The sequence below is a fragment of the Callithrix jacchus genome, chromosome 9 (genome assembly GCF_049354715.1).
Source record: "Callithrix jacchus isolate 240 chromosome 9, calJac240_pri, whole genome shotgun sequence".
Classification (NCBI taxonomy): Eukaryota; Metazoa; Chordata; class Mammalia; order Primates; family Cebidae; genus Callithrix; species Callithrix jacchus.
The window spans coordinates 63,081,058-63,099,927 of NC_133510.1; the positions used below are offsets into that span (position 1 = coordinate 63,081,058).

The following is an 18,870-nucleotide window of genomic DNA, read 5'->3' on the forward strand; positions in this document are numbered from 1 at the left end:
ACCAATACTCTCCCAACAAAATGCATTTACATGGCTTTGCTAAGCAGAAAAAAATCTCACTTACCCACTTCTACTGTACCATCCACGGAAATACAAGGTCCAAAACAAGCCCAGTAGACTCAAAGGTGTTTTGTACAGTCTTCTGGCCTTGGGGCCCCTAAACAGCATATTCAGCTCTAGCTATCTGGTCACCAAAGAATCTAAATATCTCCTAATCTTTTAAGCCTAAAAATTTCAGGTACTCTTCGCTGACACTGTAGACTCAGGACTCTCAGCGGTAAAGGGCAATGGCAAGGGATGGCCTCACTTACTGGTGCTCTCCGTCACCAAGGACAGTTGTTCTCTCACCTTTGCATTTGTTTGTGGTCTTGTCCAGTATGGCCTTAGTGGAAACAATCTTGCCATATCTAAGGGAGAGGAAAATGCAAAGTAATAATCTGGGGGCAGAGACTAAGAATAGGACAGAGGGCCGGGCGCGGTGGCTCAAGCCTGTAATCCCAGCACTTTGGGAGGCCAAGGCAGGTGGATCACGAGGTCAAGAAATCGAGACCATCCTGGTCAACATAGTGAAACCCCGTCTCTACTAAAAATACAAAAAATTAGCTGGGCGTGGTGGCGCATACCTGTAATCCCGGCTACTCGGGAGGCTGAGGCAGGAGAATTGCCTGAACCCAGGAGGTGGAGGTTGCGGTAAGCTGAGATTGAGCCACTGCACTCCAGCCTGGGTAACAAGAGTGAAACTCCATCTCAAAAAAAAAAAAAAAAAAAAGGACAGAGATTCAGACATCTTGACAGATCCATGCCCTTTCCATGCTCCAACTTTTCCTACTCAAACCTTAATGAAAATAAAAAAGAAATGGGGGATGGTGGCTCATGCCTATAATCCCAGCACTTTGGGAGGCTGAGGCTGGTGGATTACTTGAGGTCAGGAGTTTGAGACCAACCTGGCCAACATGGTGAAACCTCATCTCTACTAAAAATACAAAAATTAGCTGGGTGTGGTGGTGCATGCCTGTAGTCCCAGCTACTAGGGAGGCTGAGGCAGGAGAATGCTTGAACCTGGGAGGCAGAGGTTGCAGTGAGCCGAGATCGTGCCACTGTACTCCAGCCTGGGCAACAGATGGAGACTCATCTCAAAAAAAAAGAAAGAGAAAAGAAAAAAAAAAAAGAAATGAGTTAAAAATGCCACACTTAATATAAACTCATCCTCCCCAAAGGTGCCTAAAAGAAATAAGGTAACTGCATTCCTTATAATAGCAACACATTTCTCTCTTCTTTCCCAAGACTCACACACACTAGTTGGAAAGAGGTGACTGTCTTCTGGTTAAGAAGCTTGGCAATGTCCACACAACAGAGTGTGTGGAGTCAGAGCTCTGGCTGGAATTCCCTGAGGACTAAAAACAATCTTTGATGGTTGCTTATCTTCTTATGGAAAACACCACTGAGCCTATGAAAAAACTATAGACATTTTTCTTCTCTGATATCCTATTCCCATCACCCTTCCACTGACCCCTTTAATTGAAGGTCAACATGAGCCATATTGCTTTGGTTCAAAGCCACTTTTTAGCTATCTGTGATCTTGAACAAGTCATTTAACCTTTTGGCATCTCAACCTCATCATCCATAAAATGGAGATAGGACTGTTAGGAATGTGAAATGAATTAATAAATATAAAACATTAATGTCTACCACGTGGTAATCACTTAAAAATCTTAATTACCATGATTATTATTATATTCAAGGAACCTCAACTTTAATCTCTCTCTCTGTCTTACCATATTCTGAGACTTCTATTTCTCATTGTCAAGATTTGAGGGTGCTAGGAAGGGGAGTGGGAACTGTAGTATTAAATCAGTGTGTGTGTGTGTGTGTGTGTGTGTGTGTGTGTATGTGTCAGGGTCTGGCTTTGTTGCCCAGGCTGGAGTCTAGTGGTGTGAACATGGCTCACTGAAGCCTCAAACTCCTAGGCTCAAGCAATTCTCCTGCCTCCTGAATAGCTGGGACCACAGGTGTGAACCACAACATCTGGCTAAATTTTAAAATTATTTGTAGAGACAGGATCTTACTATGCTGCCCAGGCTGGTCTTGAACTCCTGTCTTTAAGCAATCCTTCTGCCTCGGCCTCCAAAAGTGCTGGGAGTATGGCTGAGAGCCACCATGCCTAGCTCTGAGAAAATCATCTCGGCCGGGCACGGTGGCTCACGCCTGTAATCCCAGCACTTTGGGAGGCCGAGGCGGGTGGATCACGAGCTCAAGAGATTGAGAACATCCTGGTCAACATGGTGAAACCCCGTCTCTACTAAAAATACAACAGATTAGCTGGGCATAATGGCGTGTGCCTGTAATCCCAGCTACTCAGGAGGCTGAGGCAGGAGAATTGCCTGAACCCAGGAGGCAGAGGTTGTGGTGAGCCGAGATCGCGCCATTGCACTTCAGCCTGGGTAACAAGAGCAAAACTCTGTCTCAAAAAAAAAAAAAAGAAAATCATCTCATAAAAAAACATATAAATTTTGGTGATCAGGCAAAAGGGCTGTATGTCCTTTCTTCTTCTTCTTCTTTTTTTTTTTTTTTTGAGATGGGGTTTTGCTCTGTCACCCAGGCTGGAGTGTAATGGCACAATCTTAGCTCACTGCAACCTCTGCCTTCCAGGTTCAAGCGATTCTTCTGCTTTAGTCTCCTGAATAGCTGGGATTACAGGCACTTGCCATCACACCCAGCTAATTTTTACATTTTTAGTAGAGACGAAAATGTTGGCCAGGCTGGTCTCAAACTCCTGATCTCACGTGATCCACCTGCCTGGGCCTCCTAAAGTGCTGGGATTACAGGTGTGCGCCACCACACCTGGCCTTGCATATCCTTTCAATGTCATTCTGAAACACTGTCTAAAAGACTCATTCAAGGAATATTTCGTTTTCCAGTGGGATGTTTCTTTGTTTGACTATTTACTACTGATTAGGGCCCAGACTTGGTAAAGATATATGCTAACTGATAGATTTTGGGGTTTTTATTTTATTCTTTTTTTTGTTTTGAGACAGGGTCTCACTCTGTCACCCAGGCTGGAGTGTAGTGGTGTGATCTGGCTCACTGCAACCTCTGCCCCCTGGGTTCAAGTGATTCTCCTGCCTCAGCCTCCTAAGTAGCTGGGACTGCAGATGCATGCCAACATGCCCAGCTAATTTTTATAGTAGAGAAGGGGTTTCACCATGTTGGACAGGCTGGTCTTGAATTCTTGGCCTCAAGTGATCTGCCCACTTCAAATGCCTCCCAAATTGCTGGCATTACAGGTGTGAGCCACCACACTCAGCCCAGAGCAGAATCTTGATTCAACTTCACCATATATTCATCCCTCAGTATTTGTGGGGGGTTTGTTACAGGATCTCCTCCGTCCCCCTACATGGATACCCAAATCCACCGATGCTCAAGTCTCCCCACTTTTTCTGAGACAGGATCTTGTTCTGTCACCAAGGCTGGAGTGCAGTGGCTCAACTGCAGCTAACTGCAGCCTGCGAGATCAAGTTTAGCAGTGATCCCCTTACCTCAGCCTCCAGAATAGATAGGATTATAGGCACATGCCACCATACTTGGCTAATTTTTTGTATTTTTTTTTGGAGAGATGAGGTTTCATCATGTTGCCCATGCTAGTCTCAAATTCCTGCACTCAATCAATCCTCCTACCTCAGCCTCCCAAAGCGCTGGGATTACAGGTGTGAGCCACTATGCCTGATCTATTTATTTTTTTCAGACAGGGCTTCACTCTGTCGCCCAGGCTGGAGTGCAGTGGCACGATCATAGCTCACTGTAGCCTCAACCTCCCAAGCTCAGCTTCCTGAGTAGCTGGGACTACAGGTGCAGGCCACCACATCTGGCTAAATTTAAAATATTTTTATAGAGACAGAGGTTTCACTATGTTGCCTAGGCTGGTCCTGAACTCCTGGGCTCAAGTGATCCTCCCACCTCAGCTTCCCAATGTGCTGGAATTACAGGCATGAGCCACTGCACTTGGCCGAGTTATAGATACTTGTCCAGTAAACATGCAAATGATTTCTGTACAGTAGAAAAAATAATTGCAAAGGTTAGTGGCTTTACAAAGGTTAGTGGCTTTACTATCCTGTAGGACATAAACCGGTTTTCTAATCTAATGTAGCAATCTTATTCTAACATTCTTTCTTCATGTCTTATAAGTAGTTCCTCAAATGCTTGTTGAACTCATTTTGCCATCCTGCTGGTTCCCTCATTAATGAGTTAAAAAAACTTTTGACACATGTTCATTTTATATTTGTATGACAGTTGTGTTTTTCTTTCTTTCTTTTTTTTTTGAAACGGAGTTTCACTCTTGTTGCCCAGGCTGGAGTGCAGTGGCGAGATTTCGGCTCACCGCAACCTCCGCCTCCTGGGTTCAAGCAATTCTCCTCCTGTCTCAGCCTCCTGAGTATCTGGGCTTATAGGCATGCAACACCACACCCAGCTAATTTTGTATTTTTAGTAGACACAGTTGTGTTTTTCTTTGTTTTTTGAAGCATAGTTTCACTCTTGTTGCTCAGGCTGGAGTGCAGTGGCACGATCTCTGCTCCCTGCAACGCCTTGCAGGTTCAAGTGATTCTCTTGCCTAAGCCTCCCAAGTAGCTGGGATTACAGGCATGCACCACCATGCCCAGCTAATTTTGTATTTATAGTAGAGACGAGGTTTTGCCATGTTGGTCAGGCTGGTCTTGAACTCCTGACCTCACGTGATCCACCAGCCTCAGCCTCCCAAAGTGCTGGGATTACAGGCATGAGGCACTGTGCCCGGCCTGACAGTTGTATTTTACAACTTTTTGAAAATTATACTTTGGTAGCAGAGTCACATGGAACTTCTAAAACTTTATTAGAGAATCACAGATCAGGGATTATATTAGAGTTGTTCTGCTAGAAAAAAAGCCTCTATATTCTACTCCAGGAGGGTGAAAATATTAAAGAGACAGAACAGAAATCACTAACAAAGTCAGAAGTATCAGAGCTACTTGAAAATAGTTGGTAAGGACTGAATATGAGAACAATACCCCAAACAAGCAATTTCCCATCTCTCCTTTCATCCCTAAAGAATATATGATGATTGATTTGTTTTCACTCCTCGGTGGCATCTCACTGACTTTTTTCATGGAACTTCTGTGATCCAAAGGATTAGACAGAATAAGCCAAGCAATGCCCTGGAGGCTGGGAACAGAACACGTTGGAAGGAGAGTGAGGATGTATGTGGCTATCCTAGCCCTTCCAGGCTACATACTTGGATTCATTCCCAAATTTAGGCAAGGGGAAGGACTCATTAGAAGTCTAACTGAAGGGCAGAGGACACATATGCTGCGATCCCTATCAAGGCCCCAGGGTGGAGCTTGCTGTGGTCTAGCAGCTGAGACTTTGAGCTCAGAATTTCCACGGCAGCTGGCAACAGCTGGGTCACTGCTGCTGCTTCCTTGAAGGAGCCCCTCTGAGAACTAGGAGTTCCAGTCCTAGACTCCAAGCCACTCCTTCCCACATACCAGACTTTAGGATCCAGCAATATTTACTTCCTCTACAACCCAGGGAGAGACAACTGGGACAAAGGGAAGAAGTCCTTCTATGCATGAGAAACAACCTTCCTAGAAAGGCTTCACTCCCTGCTCACAGTGGACAGAGGGCTCTGCCCACCTGCTCTGCTCAGACTCCTTCTCCTCAGGACTCCTCTGGCACCTCTTTCATCCCTGCCTCTCCACAGTCCCTTTTTGGGCTGCTTCAATCCTACATGCTGCCATTGACTATTCTTATCCTTTAGACACAGCAAAAGATAAGGCAGCTGTTCAGAACGGCAAAATAAAAGTCCCTCTGTATCTGTGGGCATTCCACTTGTGGATTCAACCAGCCATGGATTGAAACTATACAGGAAAAAAATAGCCCAAAACACTGTTGGGTGCTATGTTTAGTACCAAGGTGATGAAATAATTTCTATACACCAAATACCTGAATCCCGAGTTTACCTATATGATAAATCTGCACATGTACCCTTTAACCTAAAATAAAAGTTAAAATATTTAAAAAAAAAAAAAAAAAGGATGGTTGTGGCCAGGCACGGTGGCTCAAGCCTGTAATCCCAGCACTTTGGGAGGCCAAGGCGGGAGGATCACGAGGTCAAGAGATGGAGACCATCCTGGCCAACCTGGTGAAACCCTGTCTCTACTATAAATACAAAAACATTAGGGCTGGGCGCAGTGGCTCAAGCCTGTAATCCCAGCATTTTGGGAGGCCGAGGCGGGTGGATCACGAGGTTAAGAGATCGAGACCATCCTGGTCAACATGGTGAAACCCCGTCTCTACTAAAAATACAAAAAATTAGCTGGGCATAGTGGCACGTGCCTATAATCCCAGGAACTCGGGAGGCTGAGGCAGGAGAATTGCCTGAACCCAGGAGGCAGAGATTGCGGTGAGCCAAGATTGCACCACTGCACTCCAGACTGGCACCTGGTGACAGAGCAAGAATGTGTCTCAAAAAAAAAAAAAAAGGACGGTTGCATCTTTACTAAACATGTACAGACTTTTTTTCTTGTTATTCCCTAAACAATATAGTATAGCATTTATTTACATGGCATTTGTATTGTATTAGGTACTATAAGTAATGTAGAAATAATTTTAAAGTATATGGGAGCATGTGCGTAGGTTATATGTAAATACTACACTATTTAATTTTATTATTATTATTTTTTTGAGACAGAGTCTCACTTTGTCACCCAGGCTGGAGTACAGTGGCATGATCTTGACTCACTGCAACTTCCACTTCCCGGGTTGAAGTGATTCTCCTGCCTCAACCTCCCAAGTACCTGGGACTATAGGTGCCTACCACCATACCCGGCTAATTTTTGTAGTTTTAGTAGAGATGGGGTTTCACCATGTTGGCCAGGCTGGTCTTGAACTACCGAACTCAGGTAATCTGCCTCCCTTGGCCTCCCAAAGTACTAGGATAACAGGTGTAAGCCACCGTGCCCGGCCACTACACTGTTTTGTATAAGGGACTTGAGGCCAGGCACAGTGGCTCATGCCTGTAATCCCAGCTTTTGGGGAGGCTGAGGTGAGAGGATTGATTGAACCTCTGAGTCTGAGACCAGACTGGGTAACATGATGAAATCTCATCTCTTAAAAAAATGCAAAAAATTAGCCAAACATGGCGGTACGTACCTGTAGTTCTAGCTACTCAGCAGGCTGAGGTGGGAAGATCACTTGAGCCCTGGAGGCTACAGTTAGCTGTGATTACGCCACTGCACTCCAGCCTTGGTGACAGAACAAGATCCTGTCTCAAAAAAAAAAAAAAAAAAAAAAAAAAAGGGTGGGCTGGGTGCAGTGGCTCACACCTGTACTCCCAACACTTTGGGAGGCTAGGCAGGCAGATCACCGAGGTCAGGAGTTTGAGACGAGCCTGGCCAATACGGTGAAACCTCATCTCCACTAAAAATATAAAAATTAGCTGGGTGTGGTGGTGGGTGCCTATAGGCCTGTAGTCACAGCTACTTGAGAAGCTGAGGCAGGAGAATTGCTTGAACCTGGGAGGTTGCAGTGAGCCAGGATCGCTCACACCACTGCACTCCAGCCTGGGCAATAGAGCGAGACTCCATCTTAAAAAAAAAAAAAAGGGTGGGGACATGCGCATCGGTGAATTTTGGTATCCATGCAGGGGGACAGAGGAGGTCCTGGAACAAATCCCCCAGAGATAGTGAGGGACGCATATACGGTAAAATCTAATAAAGATTCTTCTCTGGCTGGGTGTGGTGGCTGTGGCTCATACTGTAATCCCAGCACTTTGGGAGGCCAAGGTGGACACATCATCTGAGGTCAGGAATTTGAGACCAGCCTGGCCAACATGGTAAAACCCCATCTCTACTAAAAACACAAAAATTAGCCAGGTGTGATGGTGCCTGTAATCCCAGCTACTTGGGAGGCTGAGACACAGTCTTAAAAAAAAAATTCTGCTCTGTCTTCTGGTGTGAGAGAATTTTTGTAGCATATTATATTTAGTACAAGAAGCAAAATGTAGCAATTCAGGACCTAGATTGATGTAATACACTTTCCCTTCCTCATAAAGCAACATTTATGCCAATTCTCACCTCTCAAAAATCACTAGTCCAAGACAGTCCCCTCAGTTCCACTTACATACCTTTCTAGCAAGGTAAGCTGAGATAACAGACCAGTTTTTAAAATTAAGAAAAATTGTTTTTTACTATATTTTTTATAGAGACAAGGTCTTACTATGTTGCCTAGCCTAGTTTTGAACTCCTGAGCTCAAGTGATCCTCCTGCCTTGGCCTCCCAAAGTGCTAGGATTACAGATGTGAGCCACCATGCCCAGCCCAAGGACCAGTTTTATATATACTCCAGACTTCATTTTTCATTGTTTATTATTTTTTGAGCTGGACATCTGTGGACTCTTGCCATTTTTCCAGCATTCTAATTGGGCAACTCCATGATTCAAATCTGCTAAAAAGAACTCCAAAAGATCTTTATGGGGTAGATCCAGAGTGATTGCTTCTATCTCCACCTTCTTTGCTAACTTGAGGTCTCCATTCACAAGGAATAGATATTCCAGCAGCAGAAAGTCTCCTAAGAGCATGATTCGATCGGTGAGTCCCACTTTCTTCAATCCCCACTGCCAGCTCTCTCATGCCTTCTAACTAACATCTATAGAAGAAATCAAGGTGTAAGGACACCAATCTTTCCACTAAGATCATCAGGTTGGGGGTGGTGCTGGAAATAAAGCTAGATATTAGGGTTTAAAGGCCAGTCCGACCCTGGCTTTTCTTAAAGAAACACATAAAGGCATTATCATATATATCAGTAGCAGGCAGAATTTTTTAAGAGAGAGGCTGCTGAGAAAGTTTGTGTCTATGGAGTAGAAACAAAATGCCATTGCATTTTAGGGTAAGTGGGTTGTCAAGGCCAGGAGTGGTGGCATGTGTCTGTAATCCCAGCTACTGAGACAGGAGGATCACTTGAGCCCAGGAGTTCATGACCAGCCTGGATGATATAATGAGACCCTGTCTCAAAACCAAATCTATACTGTCCCTGGAAGCCTACCCACATGTACTCCAACTTACGGCTGACACAGCTTGACAAGATCTTGGTCAGTAGTGCCTGGCTGCAATCCTCGGATGTATAGGTTGGTTTTGCTCAGCTGGTCATTTCCATTGCTTCCACTGCTGCTGTTAGGGGTACTGTTGCTTGGGCTAGGTGGTGCCATCTGCTGAGCCAATGACACATATGGCTGCAGGGAGACATGAGGAAGAGGTAGAAGAATTATCATTTACATGTTGGAGAGTGAGGAAGATCCTGGCCCTCTTGAAAAAAATAATTCCAAACTATATATAATCACAAATGTACACCCACTTGGATACACATAGTTTGTTCCTTAGCTCCATATTTTAGTAGAGAAGAAATCTAATACAACATTCTGAGACAGCCCAAAGACTCAAAATCCCATTGTAGCTTTTAATACAACCTTTATATTTCCTATTCCTTTCTCCTTTTGCCAGCACTTAGACTAGGATTTCCCAGATAACAGTCTATAGGCCAGGCGTGGTGGCTCACACATGTAATCCTAGCACTTTGGGAGGCTGAGGCAGGGTGATCATTTGAGGTAAAGAATTCAAAACTAGCCTCGCCAACATAGTGAAATCCTGTCTTTACTAAAAATACATAAAAATTAGCCAGATGTAGTGATGGGCGCCTGTAATCCCAGCTACTCAGGAGGCTGAGGCAGGAGAATTGCTTGAACCCGGGAGGCAGAGGTTGCAGTGAGCCGAGATCACGCCACTGCACTCCAGCCTTGGTGACAGATTAGACTCCATCTCAAAAAAACCCAAAAAACCAAAAACAAATAAACCTAAAAACACTCTGTGTACCAAAGGAATATGTTTTATTCTTCTGTGATAAAAATGATATGTCAATTGATACAGTCAATAAGGGAAGAGCAGCGCATGGGGCATGGGCATTTTTTAAAACAACATTCGGGCCAGGCATGGTGGCTCATGCTTGTAATCTTAGCACTTTGGGAGGCTGAGGTGGGTGGATCACCTGAGGTCAGGAGTTCGTGCCCACCCTGACCAACATGGTGAAACCCTGTCTCTACTAAATACAAAAAATTAGCCGGGCATGGTGGCGCATGCCTGTAATCTCAGCTACTCATGAGGCTGAGGCAGAAGAATCACTTGAACCTGGGAGGCAGATTGCAGTGAGCCAAGATTGTGCCGTTGCCCTCCAGCCTGGGCAACAAGAATGAAACTCCGTCTCAAAAAAAAAAAGCAACTTTCAGATGACAGAACAAGGCAAATATGGCTTAACATCATACTACCAGTGCTGGAGATGGAAGTGCTTTTTTTAGAAGAGACAGTGTCTTGCTCTGTTGCCCAGGCTGGAGTACAATGGTGCAATTATGGCTCACTGCAACCTTGACTTTCTCAGCCTAAGCGATCCTCCCACCTCAGCCTCCTGAGTAGCTGGGATTACAGGCATGCACTACAAATGCCTGGCTAATTTTATTTTCATTTTTTGTAGAGATAGAGTCTCCCTATGCAGCCCAGCAATACTCCTGCCTCAGCCTTCCAAAGTGAGATTACAGGCATGAGCCACAGCACCCAGCCAAAAAGTTGGCAAAAGACATAAACAGACACTTTTCAAAAGAAGAAATACATGTGGCCAACAATCATGAAAAAAAGCTCAACATCACCAATCATTAGAGAAATGCAACTCAAAACCCCAATGAGATACCATCTCATACCAGTCAGAATGGCTAGTATTAAAAAATAAAAAAATAACAGATGCTGGTGAGGTTATGAGGCTATGGAGACACTGTTGGTGGGAGTGTAAATTAGTTCCACCATTGTGGAAGACAATGTAGTGATTCCTCAAAGACCTAAAAACAGAAATATCATTTAAACCAGCAATCCCATTGCTGGATATATACCCAAAGGAATAGAAATCATTCTATCATAAAGACACATGCACGCGTATGTTCGCTGCAGCACTATTCACAATAGCAAAGACATGAAATCAACCTAAATGCCCATCAATGGTAGACTGGATAAAGAAAATGTTGTACATACACATGGAATATTATGCAGTCATAAGAAAGAACAAGATCCCATCATTTGCAGGAACATGGTTTGAGCTGGAGGCCATTATCCTTAGCAAACTAACGTAACAGAAAACCAGATACCGCATGTTCTCACTTGTAAATGGGAACTAAATATGAGAACACATAGTTACATTAAGGGGACAATACACACTGGGGTCTGTCTGAGGGTGGAGGGTGAGAGGAGAGAGAAAACAAGAAAAATAACTAGTGGGTTATTAGGTTTAATACCTGGGTGACAAAATAATTTGCAAAACAAACCCCCATGAGACAAGATTACCTACTTAACAAACCTGCACATGTATCCATAAACTTAAAATAAAAGTTAAATAAATTTTAAAAAAGAATCACCTTAAAATTTCTGATTACTAGCTCTGCAATAATAATAATATACTGATTCAGGCACAGTGCCTAACACCTGTAATCCCAGCACTTTGGGAGGTGAGATAATTGCTTAAAACCAAGAGTTTGAGACCAGCCTGGGCAACATAGCAAGACCCCGTCTCTACAAAAAAAATACAAAAATTAGCTGAGGCCAGGCACTGTGGCTCATGCTTGTAATCCCAGCACTTTGGGAAGTCAAGGCAGGTGGATCCCTGAGATCAGGAGTTCAAGACCAGCTTGGCCAACATGGTGAAATCCTGTCTCTACTAAAAGTACAAAAATTAGCTAGGTGTGGTGGCGGGCACCTGTAATCCCAGCTACTCAGGAGGCTGAGGCAGGAGAATTTCTTGAACCCTGGAGGCAGAGGTTGCAGTGAGTCAAGATTGCAGTTAGCAGAGGTCGCGCCACTGCACTCCAGCCTGGGCAACAAGAGTAAAACTCTGTCTCAAAAAAAAAAAAAAAAAAAAATTAGCTGAGCATGGTAGCATGTGCCTGTAGTCTCAGGTACTTGGAAAGCTAAGGTAGGAGGACTGCTTGAGCCCAGGAAGTTGAGGCTGCAGTGAGACACAATCATGCCATTGTACTACAGCCTGGGTGACAGAATAAGACTCTGTTCCAAAAAATATATATATTGGTGGGTCTATTCCCCCTCCACTGTCACTACTATCATATGATTTGCACCATCTGACTTAAAATACAGTCAATGGATAGAGAAAGTGTGATACATTTACACCATGGAATACTATCCAGCCATAAAAAGAATGAGATCATGTCTTTTGCAGGAACACGAATGGAGCTGGAGGCCATTATCCTCAGCAAACAAATGCAGGAACAGAAAATCAAATACTGCATATTTTCACTTATAAGTGGGAGCTAAATAATGAGAATCTATGAGCACAAAGAGGGGAACAATAGACACTGGGGCCTGCCTGAGAAAGGAAGGTAAGAGGAAGAAGAGGAACAGGAAAAATACTATCAAGTACTATGCTTAGTACCTGGGTGATCCAGGTACTAAGAATTCCATCTCTACTAAAAAATACAAAGTTACCTATATAAAAAAACCTGCACATACCCCTGAACCTAAAATAAAATTTCTTTAGAAAGGTCTTTATATAGCAAATCAATGTGTCTTTTTGCTTAAGCAATCAGTGCTAAATAGAATATATGGTGAACATTACTCCAATTTGGCTTTCTATTTATTGGGAATAAATACTGCCCACAACTGCAATGTATTATTTGTAGAGAAATACTTGTAAAAAGCAGCCTAGAACTTTCACTCTAATCTTGTTATTTTAAAAAAATCATGAAGGTTGTGATAAATATATATTTCATAAAAATAAAATATAGTCAAGAAGACCATGACCTACGGCCGGGTGCAGTGGCTCACACCTGTAAATCCCAGCACTTTGGAAGACTGAGGTGGGTGGATCACTTGAGGTCAGGAGTTCAAGACCAGCCTGACCAACACGGAGAAACTCCATCTCTACTAAAAAATACAAAATTAGCCAGGTGTGGTGGTGCATGCCTGTAATCCCAGCTGCTCCAGAGGCTGAGGCAGAAGAATTACTTGAACCCAGAAGGTGAAGGTTGCGGTGAGCCAAGATCCCATCATTGCACTCTAGCCTCGGAAATAAGAGCAAATCTCTGTCTCAAAAAAAAAGAAAAAAAAAAAAAGAAAAGAAAAGAGGGTATTGGTTTGCTACCATGGTTACCATCTTGGTTTTAATACTAAGGTCTTAGCTATAGTTTAAAAATATGACTTAGTCAATAATAAACTTACTACAAGGCCTTAAAAAATTCCTAGAAAATAAGATATGGCTCAGAAGAAAACAACTTTTTTTTTGAGCATCTGAAATCCTTTATTAGAACATCATTGCTGTTTGCCAAACAGAAGACACAGACAGCAGACAAACAGTGAAACAGAGCCCAGTGACCAGAGCTGGCCCCTTGGCTAGGGACCCTCCCCTACTACCTGGTGGACCAGTCTAGCAACCTCTGTCCCTCCTCAGAACCTCAGGCCTTTGGCGTAATGCCGATGGGGGGCTGCAGGCAGTGAAGCCCCTTGACTCAACACAGAGACTTGAATGGGTGTTGGAGAGTGGGGACAGTGGAGAGGCCAGAAGGGGCTGGGCTGAGCAGCACAAGTGGAGGAAGCCAGGAGCAGGGGAGATGGTATCTATCTGGAGAACAACTTTTATCTCTTGCTATTCTCATGCACCTTCTGAAATTGTGAATAGGTTTGACACCAAAGAAAAATGGTAGAAAAATATTCACTTTAAGGGTAAGAGAATCTGGGTGGGGGGGAAGGTTAAGAAAGACCCTAAGTAGGCCGGGCGCGGTGGCTCACGCCTATAATCCCAGCACTTTGGGAGGCCAAGGTGGGTGGATCACGAGGTCAAGAGATCGAGACCATCCTGGTCAACAAGGTGAAACATCGTCTCTACTAAAAATACAAAAAATTAGCTGGGCATGGTGGTGCGCGCCTGTAATCCCAGCTACTCAGGAGACTGAGGCAGGAGAATTGCCTGAACCCAGGAGGCGGAGGTTGCGGTGAGCCGAGATCGCGCCATTGCACTCCAGCCTGGGTAACAAGAGCCAAACTCCGTCTTAAAAAAAAAAAAAAAAAAGACCCTAAGTAAAGCTTTTATCTGGCTTCCTAAAACAATTTGCAGACAAAGACCCTATAAACTAATCAATCGTATGTGTACCTATAATATCTAAGAGAGAAAGGGGTAATACATATGAGCACTCAGGGAACTGAGATATGCTTACTGGAGAAGAGAAGAATAAAATGAAGCTATGGTTTCTCCAGTGCCCTACAATAGATTCTCTTTTTATGTTTCTCAGCTGAGGAATTTCTAATTCTTTAACAAGAGAGCCTCATAAATTCACTTATATCCAAATTGATGGAGAGATGAAGGCTAGGATAGGCAATGGCTTACTATAGAGCAAAAAGCCTAAAGAATTTACCTCTTGATCAGAAGGAACAAGTCCCACAGTGGTTTTGCTGACTGTAAGCTCCATAAAGGCAGAAAATTGTCTGAGTTGCCCATCTTTGAATCTATGATGACTAGCATGTGGTAGACATGAAATATTTACTGATGAATAAATAATATCATCAGTTAATACTATCAGCTAATATCATCATCATGAATGAGCTGACTTCTCAGCTCTGTTCAGTCACGGATAAAGTGAACTACCAGGGGAGCAGTTTTATCTCCATACTTTTTTCATGTTATTTTGGCCTCAAATATAGTTCAGAATGTGGCTGGTATTAGTTCTCAGCAGCTGCTCAAAAGCTAAAAGGCCAGGCACAGTGGTTCACACCCATAATCCCAGCACTATGGGAGGCTGAGGTGGTTGGATCACCTGAGGTCAGGAGTTCAAGACCAGTCTAACCAACATTGTAAAACCCCATCTTACTAAAAATACAAAAATTAGTTGGGTGTGGTGGCGCATGCTTGTAATCCCAGCTACTCGAGAGGCTAAGGCAGGAGAATCAGTTGAACTCAGGAGCGGAGGTTGCAGTGAGTCGAGATCATACTACACTCTAGCCTGGGCGACATAGTAAGACTCCATCTCAAAACAACAAAAAAAAGCAAAGTAATGTTTAGTATTGTAATCATTATAGTGACATACTTTCGCATTAAGCACTTTAGATCCTATGATCCCCAGAGATTTTTATAGGGTATTTTAAGCATAATTCTCTATCCTTTATTTATTATTATTATTTTTTTTTTTCAGAGACAGGGTCTCGCTATGTTGCTCAGGCTGGTCTTGAACTCCTGGGCTCAAGTAATCCTCCAGCCTTGGCCTCCCAAAATGCTGGGATTACAGGCCTAAGTGAGCCACTGTGACCACCCTGTCTATTCTTTAAATACCACACCACCAATTTATAGGGAATTGAGGTCTTTCTCACTCCCTCTCTTTCTTCCTTTTTTTTTTTTTTTTTTTTTTTTTAAGACACAGACTCTAGCTCTGTCTTCCAGACTGGAGTGGTGTGGCATGATTATGCTCACTGCAACCTCAGACTCCTGGGCTCAAGTAATCCTCCTGCGTCAGTGAGTAGCTAGGACTACAGGCACACACCACCACACACAGCTAATTTTAAAAAACATTTTTGGCTGGGCACGGTGGCTCACGCCTGTAATCCCAGCACTTTGGGAGATCAAGGTGGGTGGATCATGAGGTTAAAGAGATTGAGACCATCCTGGCCAGTATGGTGACACCCTGTCTCTACTAAAAATACAAAAATTAGCTGGGTGTGGTGTCACATGCCTGTAATCCCAGCTGCTCAGGAGGCTGAGACAGGAGAATCGTTTGAACCTGGGAGGTGGAGGTTGTAGTGAGCCGAAATCACACCATTGTGCTCCAGCCTAGTGACACAGTAAGACTCCATCTCAAAAAAAAATTTTTTTTTGGCTGGATGTGGTGGCTCGTGCCTATAATCCAGCATTTTGGGAGGCTGAGTGAGAGGACTATTTGAGGCTAGAGATTGAGACCAGCCTGGGTAACACAGCAAAATGCTCTTTCTACAAAAAATACAAAAATTAACTGGGCATGGTGGCACTTACCTGTAGTCCCAACTACTCTGGAGACTGAGGTGGGAGGGTCACTGGAGCCCAGGAGGTGGAGGTTGCAGTGAGCTGAGATGGTGTCACTGCATTCCAGCCTGGGTGACAGAGTGAGACCTGGTCTTAAAAAAAAAACCCAAAATCTGTAGAGGTGGAGTCTTCCTATGTTGCCCAGGCTGATCTCAAACGTCTGGCCTCAAATAATCTTCCCACTTCAGCCTCCCAAAGTGCTTGGATTACAGGTGTGAGCCACCATACCTGGCTAAGATCTTCTTATTATATCTTGAAGATCTCAATCTCAGTCCTAGGCAATTAAAGAAGAACAAAACAGAAGGATTTGCTAGATAATCTTGACAAAAGTAACTTCCTGAGTGAGTCAGAGAGAGGTAGTCCTCAAGATGTTCAGGGCCAGCTCACTGAGTAAGTATCCATGTACTTGGCTGCCTGCCTGAAATCCCTAAATCTTATTTTAAGTGTTGATATTCTTTTACTCAGAAATTCCACTTGTAGGGATGCTTATATAGGTACACAAATATATATGTACAAGGATATTCATTGCATCATTCATTCATAAAAGACTGAAAAGGCATATGCTCATCAGTGAGAAAACTAGTTACATAAATTATAGTGCATACGTAAAAGGAGTACCATGTATGTAAGCCATTAAAAATAATATGGCACATCTGGCCAGGTGCTATGGCTCATACCTGTAATCCCAGAACTTTGGGAGGCTGAGGTGGGCGGGTCACCTGAAGTTGGGAGTTCAAGACCCACCTGACCAATATGGAAAAACCCTGTCTCTACTAAAAATATAAAATTAGCCAGACATGGTGGCACATGCCTGTAATCCCAGCTACAGGGGAGGCTGAGGCAGGAGAATCACTTGAGCCCAGGTGGTGGAGGTTGCAGTGAGCCAAGATCGCGCCATTGCACTCCAGCCTGGGCAACAAGAGCGAAACACTGTCTCAAAATAATAATAATAATATGGCGCATCTATGTATCTCTTCCTGGAAGGATACTAAAAACTACTATTAAATGAAAAACTAAGCTGTTTAGTACCATTATTACCAATGTTAATATTATCATTTAATTTATTTAAAACATTTTCAGTTCCGGGATACATGTGGTTTGTTATATAGAAAAACAGGTGCCATGATGGTTTGCTGCACCTATTAACCCACAACCTAGGTATTAAGCCCCACAGGCATTAGCTATTATCTTGATGCTCTCCCCCTACCTGGCCCCACACGAGGCCCCAGTGTGTGTTGTTCCTCTCCCAATGTCCATGTGTTCTTATTGTTGCACTCCCATTTGTAAGCAAGAAGATGTGATGCTTGGTTTTCTGTTCCTGTGTTAGTCAGCTGAGGATAATGGCTTCCAGCTCCATCCATGTTCCTGCAAAGGACATAATCTGGTTCCCTTTTATGGCCACCTAGTATTCCATGGAATATATGTACCAGATTTTCTTTATCCAGTCTATCACTGATGGGCATTTGGGTTGATTTCATGTCTTTGCTATTGTGAAGAGAAAGCTCTAAATCTTTAAATGTGCTTTCCACAAAGGCATCTCAAGTTCTCCTCAATCCTTGACAGCTGAGAGGGGAAACATCAAGCCTCTGCAGAGATGACAGCTCAATATGGGTGAATTATCTCTATCTGCAAAGGAAGAAGAATTTTGCCCTTCATTCTAATTTTTTTTTTTTTTTGAGACGGAGTTTCGCTCTTGTTACCCAGGCTGGAGTGCAATGGTGCGATCTTGGCTCACCGCAACCTCCGCCTCCTGGGTTCAGGCAATTTTCCTGCCTCAGCCTCCCAAGTAGCTGGGATTACAGGCACGCGCCACTGTGGCCAGCTAATTTTTTTGTATTTTTAGTAGAGACGGGGTTTCACCATGTTGACCAGGATGGTCTCGATCTCTTGACCTCGTGATCCACCCGCCTCGGCCTCCCAAAGTGCTGGGATTACAGGCGTGAGCCGCGCCCGGCCCCCTTCATTCTAATTTTAAAAGAATTCAGCTGGGTGTGGTGGCTCACACCATAATCCCAGCATTTTGGAAGGTAGAGGCGAGCAGATCACTTGAGGTCAGGAGTTCAAGACCAGCCTGGCCAACATGGTGAAACCCTGTCTCTAACTAAAAATATAAAAATTAGCTGGGCGTGGTGTCATGCACCTACAGCCCCAGCTACTTGGGAAGCTGGGACAGGAGAATCATTTCAACTCAGCAGGTAGAGGTTGCAGTGAGCTGAGATTGTGTCACCGGACTCTAGCCTAGGTAACAGAGCAAGACTCTGTCTCAAAAAATAAATTAAAAGAATTATTTTATGAAAAAAAGACTCAATTTTTAAAAAGACTCTTGGTCAGATGCAGTGGCTCAAACTTGTAATTCAAGCACTTTGGGTGGCCGAGGTGGGTGGAACGTTTGAGCCCAGGAGTTTGAGACCAGCCTGGGCAACATGGTGAAATTTTGCTTCTACTAAAAGAATATGCAGGGCACAGTGGCTCATACCTGTAATCCCAGCACTTTGGGAGGCCAAGGCAGGCAGATCACCAGAGGTCGGGAATTTGAGACCAGACTGACCAACATGGAGAAACCCTGTCTCTACTAAAAATGCAAAATTAGCTGGGCTAGTGGCACATGCCAGTAATCCCAGCTACTTGGGAGACTGAGGCAGGACAATCACTTGATCCCAGGAGGCAGAGGCTGTGGTGAGCCGAGATCACACCGTTACACTCCAGCCTGGGCAACAAGAGCAAAACTTCGTCTCAAAAAAAAAACAAAAAAACAAAA

At 43.9% G+C, this 18,870-nt stretch overlaps 1 protein-coding gene across 44 annotated transcripts in view; it reads right to left on the reverse strand.

The window, feature by feature from the left end:
* RBMS2 (RNA binding motif single stranded interacting protein 2) overlaps positions 1–18,870 on the reverse strand; it is a 101,350-nt gene that overhangs the window by 42,636 nt on the left and 39,844 nt on the right. For 21 of the 44 annotated variants that reach the window (XM_078336349.1, XM_078336361.1, XM_078336355.1 and 18 more), the window contains 3 exons: positions 9,092–9,258; positions 624–746; positions 349–407 (listed from right to left, as the gene is read on the reverse strand). In XM_078336349.1, the coding sequence (XP_078192475.1) occupies positions 349–407; positions 624–746; positions 9,092–9,258 (349 nt within the window). The remainder of the gene's footprint in view (positions 1–348; positions 408–623; positions 747–9,091; positions 9,259–18,870) is intronic. The other 23 variants (XM_078336372.1, XM_078336369.1, XM_078336368.1 and 20 more) reach the window with 2 other exon arrangements.